At 53.9% G+C, this 8,168-nt stretch overlaps 1 protein-coding gene across 1 annotated transcript; it reads right to left on the reverse strand.

Moving 5' to 3' along the window:
* Positions 1-409: 409 nt before the first annotated feature.
* On the reverse strand, positions 410-7,492 carry LOC111144987 (neuropeptide FF receptor 1). Its single transcript, XM_022499627.1, has 5 exons — positions 7,439-7,492; positions 7,304-7,334; positions 6,286-6,600; positions 2,435-2,534; positions 410-1,289 (listed from the first exon to the last, which is right to left on the reverse strand). Exons 1-5 carry the CDS (start codon positions 7,490-7,492, stop codon positions 410-412), a joined length of 1,380 nt encoding a protein of 459 aa, XP_022355335.1.
* Between the last annotated feature and the right edge of the window lie 676 nt (positions 7,493-8,168).

The raw sequence follows: 8,168 nt of genomic DNA on the forward strand, positions 1-8,168 counted from the left end.
TTAACGGGCCTTCCTGGAGACCGCTGGAGATGTCCCTCCAGGCCCTGGCGTCAGGCTCCCAGGAGATTCCCCCGCTGAGAGCCCAGGCTAGCCACACCCCCTCTTGGGTCCTCAGTTTCACATCCGCATCCGTAGAAGGGGAAAGAAGACCTACTTCCAAAGCGTTCTTAGGATTCAGCGAGAGGGTGTGTGCGGAGTCCGACAGGGGAGGAAGGGTTTGCTGGGAAGTCGGCTCCTTCCGTCTCTCTGAGGTGGAAAGCAGTAGACCAGATAGCTCTAGCCGCTGCCACCGTCCTGCAGGGGAGAAGGAGGCATGCGGCACCGCTTCCCCTCACTACCCCCGTTGCTATCCTGTCCAGGCACCCCACCCCGTCCCCTCGGGATCAAGGGCCCGCCCTCCCAGTACCACTCAGATATCCCACGCCGGTATGGTGAGGGGCAGGTGGCCGCAGCCAGGACCCTCCCCGGCCAAGCCATGATGGGCCACCCGGCCCCCGCGCAGGGGGAGGCGGCCAGAGCGTGCTGCCCCGCTGCTCTGGCCGGACTCGGAGGGCAGGCCCGAGTCGCTGGGCTGCCCCTCGGCTGAGAGCCGGGCGCGCAGGAGCTCCCCGGGCGGCGGCTCGGAGTAGGCCTCCCTGGGGCCAGCCCACGGCGGCAGGCAGAGCTGCGCGCGGAAGGCGGCCTGGAAGCCGCGGCGGAAGTTCTCGTTGAAGTAGCCATAGATGATGGGGTTGGCGCTGCTGTTGAAGAAGGCCAACCAGTGCGCGAAGGGGAAGGCGTATACGGTGACCAGGTGCAGCTGCGGCTCGCTGAGCTGGCCGTAGTCAATGAGCAGCAGCAGCGCCCAGAGCGGCAGCCAGGACAGCGTGAAGACCAGCGCCACCATGACCAGCATGTGCACCACCCTGGCCCTGCGCCGGGCCCCCGGGCGGCCTTGGGGCGCGGTCTCCCCGCCGGCGCGCGCGGGCCCAGAGGCCTTGCAGAGCTTGCGGGCGATGCGCGCGTACATGAGCACGATGAGCGCCAGCGGCGCCAGGTAGATGTGCGAGAAGAGCACGGTGGTGTAGACCCGGCGCATGCCCTTCTCGGGCCAGGCCTCCCAGCACGAGTAGAGCGGGTAGGAGCGGTTGCGGGCGTCCACCATGAAGTGGTGCTCCTCGCGCGTGACGGTCAGTGTGACGGCCGAGGGACACATGATGAGCAGGGCCAGGGCCCAGATGACCGCGATAGCGACCAGCGCCTTGCATACGGTCAGCTTCTCGCGGAAAGGGTGCACGATGCAGCGGAACCTGAGGGCAGGGAGGAAAGAGAAGCCAGCTCGCCACCGGCCCCAGGGTCCCTCTCTCCCCACCCCCAAGAGGGGTGCGGGGGGGTGGGGGGAAGCTACCCCTGGTGGGAGCTGGAGGTGTGTGGGCACCGTCGGCAGCTTCCAAGGGCAGCTCAGGAAGTTCAAGTTCTTTGGCAAGCAAGTTGGTTCTCATCTGCAAGGGAGTTGGTATTGAGGAACAAAGGCAAAACCAGGAAGGGGGAAGGAACTGTGGGAGATGTGGGAAACAATTCTGTCTGTGCACTTCGGGGGCGTAGGCTGATTAGCTGGCAGCTAGCAAAAGGATCAGCCTGCACATTCTGTCCTTGAGTAGGCTGATTAGGTAGGTGCATCAAAGAACATTTTTAGCTGTTCAGGGATTCTCCAGAAAACCCCTGGTGTTCAGGGATCGACTCTACATGATGGGCTGTCCCTATGTCATCTGGGCCAGCATCCTTGCCTGCCTCCCATGCTCTGGGGAAAAATGCCCAGAGGAACTCTTAGTGCAAGAGCTCACAGAGGTGGATGAGGGCAGGAGGACCTATGGCATGCATTTGAGTCAGTTTTATTGTTTGCGAAGCTTCCTTGACCCCTGGCTCCATTCCATTAACCCACTCAGGCTAATCAGATAATCTGATGCAATCAGGGGCTGGAAGAGACCAGAAGTAGTTTGAGGTAAGGGGTAGATGGGGAGCTAGGAAGGCCTGGGCTGCCAGGGACCAGCAAGGAGGCTGCATGTGGGCTTGGGAGGAGTGGGGAAGGGCAGTGAAGGAGCAGGGCCACACACTGACCACACCCCCACACCCCCACCCTGAAACTGATTTTCCTTGCTCAGACTCATGGGTGGCAAGAGTCTATGCTCAGGAAACAAGGACTGCCCTCAAGCTCTCATAGGACCCAGGAATCCCTAGTAAACCTTCACAGGAGCTGCCTCCCAGCCTTCTAAACGAAGGTGGTGGTATTCTTTGCAGGTCCCCTAAGTGTAGAGAGCAGCCAGCCGCACAGCCCCTCCCTTTACGGTTCACGGTTCAGTCCCAGCCTCCTGGTCAGCAAAACAGTGGAGACGGTGACTCTTCCTAGTGCTGGGCCCCTGTCGGCCGAGGATGACCCGGCCAGGAGCCCTCTCACCTTTCCACAGCAATAGCCACCAGTGTGAACACGGATGCCGACACGGACATGCCCTGCACCAAGCCGCTCATCTTGCATGTGGCGTTGTCAAAGGGCCACCCTGCAATGACAGAGTCCATGACAGAATGAATGTCTCATCCACAAAGAGATGGAGACCTTGGGCCATTTAGGCCAGTCCCCTCTGTGGCTCCGATCTTTCCTCCATGTCCTGCTAGGTGGTCATCCTCTGCTTACGCACTTCCAGAAGCGACAAACTGACCAGTCTATACCACTGTGGTCAGTTCTCACTGTTAGAGAGATAGTCTTTATATTGACTAGTGATTTCTCTCCAGGAGCTCTGTACCCAGCCAGGCCTAGTCTGGCTTTCTGCTCCCATAACCCTGCCTCAAGTTCTAGGCCAGCAGTTCTCAACCCTGGCCACTCACTAGAATCACCTGAGGGCTTTGAAAACAGCCAGTGCCCTGACCATGCGAGACCAATTACAATCAGCATTTCTAGGGGTGGGACCGGACATCAGTACTTTTCAGATCTATGCAAGGGATCTGAGTGGCGGCCAGAGTTGAGAACCACTGGGACTGAGTGAGCCTGACTCCCAGGTGGGGGAGACACTAAGCAGATCTAGCCTTGCCGGTGTCTTGCTCTGATTCCCAGGCTTTCGCTCTGTCCAGAGACCAGGACTTGGCCTCAGGATTGATAGCGGATCCACATCTTGGTTCCTTGAGGCCATGTATTGGTCACTGCCTGGTGTCTCTGCCCCTGTAGGTCTGGGGGTCCCACCTATTCTGTCTGTTGTGCCTGGCCACAGGAGCCCTCTCCCAAGGCTGGTCCCCCCTTCCCCAGCAGCAACCCCCAGTTACCTTTCTGCCTGCGGGCTTGCTAAGAGTGCCAGGCACTGTCTCGCTCCATCCTCCCAACAACCTTAATGTGACCTCCTGTTTACAGATGAGAGAGCTGAGGGGTCATGAGTTAGTTGGTTTCCCGTCTCTTTGCCCCTGAATCACTATGGGTGAGTGTGAGAGTTTGGTGTGGGTGCTGGGGAACATCACGAAAGCCCACATCACCATGAAGAGCATCTGATTCTGTTTTAGAAAAGCAGGAACGTGCAAATGCCCTGATTCAGCAAGTCCTCTCCCAAGTTCATATCCCAGACGCATTCCCTCGTAGTCCAACTGTTCATAGTGCTGGAGAGTGGGAGGCAGTGGTGTGCTGGTAAATCAGCTCTTAAAAAAATTAAATTTAAATTTAAAAAACGCTCTGATTTATAGCATTTGCCAAGTCCAATACCTCCCCACATGGCCAAGTTCCTACTACCACCATGATGTCACTGACCCAGGCAGCTGGCTTTAGCCCACCACTGAGTAGAGGACACTGGGTGTCCATCCCTAGGAGACCAGAGGGTAAAATGGGGCAGAAGCACCCCCATCCAGGAGCGCAGCAGGGAGCTCTGAGCAACAGCAGGTGAGATGTCCGCAGGGCAAAGTAAATAGAAGCCTTAGTGGCAAAGGTCAGAAAAAGAATGAGTTCCGTAACACCAAACCACACCATCAAATTAACAACAGACCCACAAGAATAACTAGGAAAACAATGACCCAGAAAAATGACAAGGGAGTAGTTGGGGGGGTGGAGGCGGGAGATGACCTTGTTCTTTATCTTGACCGTGGTGGTAGCGCCATGACTGTGTATGGCCCTCGACACCTGTGGAACTGTCCACAAAAGGAAGAGGATTTGTGTGCATATTAAATTGTACCTGGACAAAAATATTTCAATGTAAGATGTGCACACATTTGCAATGCACAATTTGTAAGAAGGCATACAAGTAAAAAGACATACGTTATGTTGAGTAGAATGTTTGCCTAGAGGGCAGGGAAGGGAATATATAGTCGGGTAGGGCCACAGAAGGGAAAGGATAAAAAATAAATGAGGGTCTTTACAACAGAATGAAGTTACATAGCACCGGGAGCAGCAGATGTAAATAATTCAACCTTTTGCACCTTCCTTCCAAAAAAGAAAAAAGAAAAGCTAGCTGTACAAGGGTTTGTTCTATTGCAGAAGAGTCCATTAAAAATAACCTAGATACCCATCAGAAAGTGACTGGCTAAATAAGTTACAGTACATTCATACAATGGAATGCCAGGCAGTGGCAAAAAGAATGAAAAACTCTTTTATTTATCAATATGGAATAACTCCATGTAAACGGATTTTAATAAATCCTATTTACAATCTACACGCTATATTTTTAAGCTGGAAAAAAAAGTAAAGATGCAGAACTGACTGTTTTGGAAGCCAGTGTGCCCTTAATTTGCTTGTTCTTGCATAAAAATACTTTTAGAAAGAGGGGCACCTGGGTGGCTCAGTCAGTTAAGCATCTGCCTTCGGCTCCGGTCATGATCCCGTGGTCCTGGGACGGAGTCCTGCATTGGGCTCCCTGCTCAGCGGGGAGCCTGCTTCTCCCTCTGCCTGCCGCTCTCACTGCTTGTTTGAGCTCTCTCTCTCCATCAAACAAAGTCTTAAGAAAAGATACTTTTGGAAAGCGACACAAGAAATTGGCCATATTTATTTCCTCCCAGGAGAGAAGCAGGGAGACCAGAGGACAGGGACGGAAGCCACATTTTTCTCTGGAAACCTTTTGATAGTTTTTGATGATTGAACCATGTGAACGTGTTATTCCAACAATTTTTTAAACGTAGACGGGTGAAAAGGGCTGGCAGACACCTCTGTAACCAACTAATGGCCTCACCGTGTCATTGTTAACTAGTGCGTGTGTACGTGCGTGCCTCTAGGTTGTGCACCTCTGCGTGTGTGTGTGTGCACACCTATGTGTAGGTCTAGGTGTGCTGGGAAGGAGAAAGATGAACAGTTTATGTTTAGCAGTGCTGGCGGAACCTGAGATCCAGCTGTGAGTGACGGTCCCTCCAGACAGAGCCAGCGCACTCAAGGGAAAGCTGATGGCTCTGGCTCTACTTCCTGGAACCTGAAATCTACAAAAACCCAGGCTGTGACTCCCCTGCCCCAAAGTCAGGTAAGTCACTCCCACTGGAGCGATCCAGGCTCTGCAGCTGAGCTCCCCGGCGCTCAGAGCTCAGAGTCCACAAGCTCAGATCTCTAGGCATCTCCATGGCTCTGGAAACCAGTCCTTCCCCAACTAGAGTCTCAGGGTCTGAGTAACCTTATTCTGAAATAAGAAAGACTAAATCACATGAGAGAGAGTAGACGACAGTGTGAGCCTTCTGCCATTTGTGGGATGAACAGGCAGGAATTTAGAGGTTAAGTGGTCTAGTTCTGCTTCAATTCCTTCTACCAAGTCACTGCTGAATGGCCAGCCAGTCTCTACTTGGATACTCCCAGTGACAGGGAGCTCACTACCTGCAGGACCGATCTCTCTTTGGTTGGAGAACAACTCAAATAAGTGGATTATTAGGTCCATGTTCAGAGGAAACCTGTGGGTTCTAGCTCTGCCCAGAGGAGCTACCCAGGAGAGTAAGACTAAATGGTGTAGTGATTAGAAATACGGGTGTGAGGACATGGGAGTGGATACTTAGCTGTGTAACTACAGACCTGTCCCTCATCACTCTGAGCATTAGTTTGCCCATCCCTTAAAATCAGGATAATAATAACAATGCATAATTCATTGGATTGGTATGAGGATTAGTTAATGATGGAAGAGTAAGTCATACAACCGCCATGAAGAGAATAATTAATTCATTGTATCTGTTATTTCTTAACCTAATCCCTCAGCCACAAGACTGTCTGGGGAGTTTGAGACAATGACATCTTGGCCAAGAGAACAGGCCAAGCAATGATTTCGGGGGTGGCGGGGGCTCCCGCTGCCTCCCTCCCTTGCCTCCACTCACCAGTGATGAGGTTGTCCACGAGGGTAGTGGGCATACAGAAGATACCCACCAGCAGGTCGCTGACGGCCAGGTTGAGGATGAACATGTTGGTTACGGTGCGCATGTGCCTGTTCTTGAGCACGACGAAGCAGACCAGGGTGTTGCCCACCATGCAGAGGAGGAAGATGAGCACGTAGGCCACAATGAACATGGCTGCCACTGGGGAGGAGTGCTGGTAGTAGGAGGAGAAGGTGAGATTTGCAGCTGGGGTGGCCTTGGCCTGACTTGTGTTCTGGCTTGGGGGCCAGCTGCTGTTAGGAGGCTGGGAGGGCTCCCCTAGAAGCAAAGGAGCATACTGGTCAGGATCGTAGGCAAAGAAGAGATGACTGACTTCTTGCCCCTGGTGACACTGTCCTGTGCTCCAAATCCCGACCATGCCCCAGTACCCCAATTAGGGGCTCAACTGCAACAGCCACTGAATGCACTTACAACCCACAGCACCCAAACCCTGATCTCATACCTTTGTCTCGTCCTGTCCAGAACTCGTTTCCCAATGCTGGCTCTTCTCCATTCCCATAAGGCCCACCCTGCTGCCCCATCTGGGCTCCGAACTTGTTAGCCCTGCTGTCTGCCCCAGAGGCTGACCTCTAAGAACTACATCGGCCAGGTTCCCTTGCCCTCTGGTTTCCGACCCCGTTCAGCCAATGGAAAGCACTGAAGGAGATTGAGGGACGGGAGAAGACAGACATCAGGGCATTTGTCTCCCAACTCCCTCCCTGCCTGGCCCAGTTCTGCCTGCAGGGCTGTCTTTACGGATACAGCTCCTGTTAGGTGACCCTATCCCATGACTCCAGCTCTTCTGGGGCCAGAGTGACACCATGTTCTCTCCTTGCACCACAGCTTCCTGTGATTGCCAGTGCCGGTCCCTGCCCATTGTTTGCTGGTTCTCACCCTCCCCTTTCCCCTGTAAAGTCCCTCTCTTAGAGTCTTCTGAGCCCACCACCTGTTTTCTCCTGAAATAGTCTCCTGACTATTATACCCTCAAAATCTTTGTTGTCCCTCCTCAGCTCCTCCACAGAATTTTAGCTGGGAAAGGCAAGAAGGCAGTAAAGGAAGGGCTAATGGAAGAGGACTCTGAACCTGGGTAAGGAGCAAAGGCACACAAGAAATTTACCAGAAGACCATCCAAAGCCAAGGCTACCACGCATCCTTCGCTCTCTCCCACCATGGTCTCTATAGCTTCATTCGCACAGCCTTTAACAAAACACTTACAGATGCATTATTTTGTCTAACCCTCCCAATTAACCCCTGAGGGAAACCTGTGAGGTATGGGCCCCATTTGAAATGGGAGAACTGAGATCAGAGGGGTTCTTCTACATTCTGCTGGGAGCTCGGGAGTATGTCTCCGAGGTGGTTCCGCTCCATGTGTCTCTGGATCCCATCCAGGCTTTAGCAGGTGCCTACCCAGCCACCTGTGGGAAGGAGCAGTTCCAGGTCTGACCACAGCTCCTCTGGGAAGCCATTAAATGTGGTGACTCATGATATCGTCTCATAAACTCTCCTCCTGCCTTCCTCTGGGACTGGATGTAGCCTGTTCCAGGGGATGAAGAGTCTTCTGTCACATCCAGAGCTAAGTCACTAGCCTGGAGACCCACCGGAGGCTTGGGATCTGGAGGCTAGAGACGCTCTGGGGCCAAGGAGCTGGCATGACCAGGGCTGGAGGTCCCAGCAGGAGCAGCAGAGGGGAGTGGGGGAGCAGGTGGAGGGCCTGCTGGTGGAGGTAGAGATGCTGCGGGCTTTTGGGGCACAGTGAGAGGAAGAGGTGCCAGCCCCCTGCTTAGCCGCTCGCGAGCGTCCAGTTGCCCCCAAACACCTTTATGTTACTACGGAAGATGTCAAGCTTG

Source organism: Enhydra lutris, unplaced genomic scaffold, assembly GCF_002288905.1.
Source record: "Enhydra lutris kenyoni isolate GAN:26980312 unplaced genomic scaffold, ASM228890v2 scaffoldscaffold12, whole genome shotgun sequence".
In the NCBI taxonomy this organism is placed as follows: Eukaryota; Metazoa; Chordata; class Mammalia; order Carnivora; family Mustelidae; genus Enhydra; species Enhydra lutris.

Bases quoted from the DNA above. Each gene is read 5' to 3' on its own strand.
- LOC111144987 (XM_022499627.1), bottom strand. From the start codon at position 7,492: ATGGTGGGAGAGAGCGAAGGATGCGTGGTAGCCTTGGCTTTGGATGGT. The intron at 7,335-7,438 runs GTAAATTTCTTG...AATTCTGTGGAG, and splicing joins TGGCTTTGGATGGTCTTCTG to GAGCTGAGGAGGGACAACAA. The intron at 6,601-7,303 runs GTATAATAGTCA...CTTTGCTTCTAG, and splicing joins GGACAACAAAGATTTTGAGG to GGGAGCCCTCCCAGCCTCCT.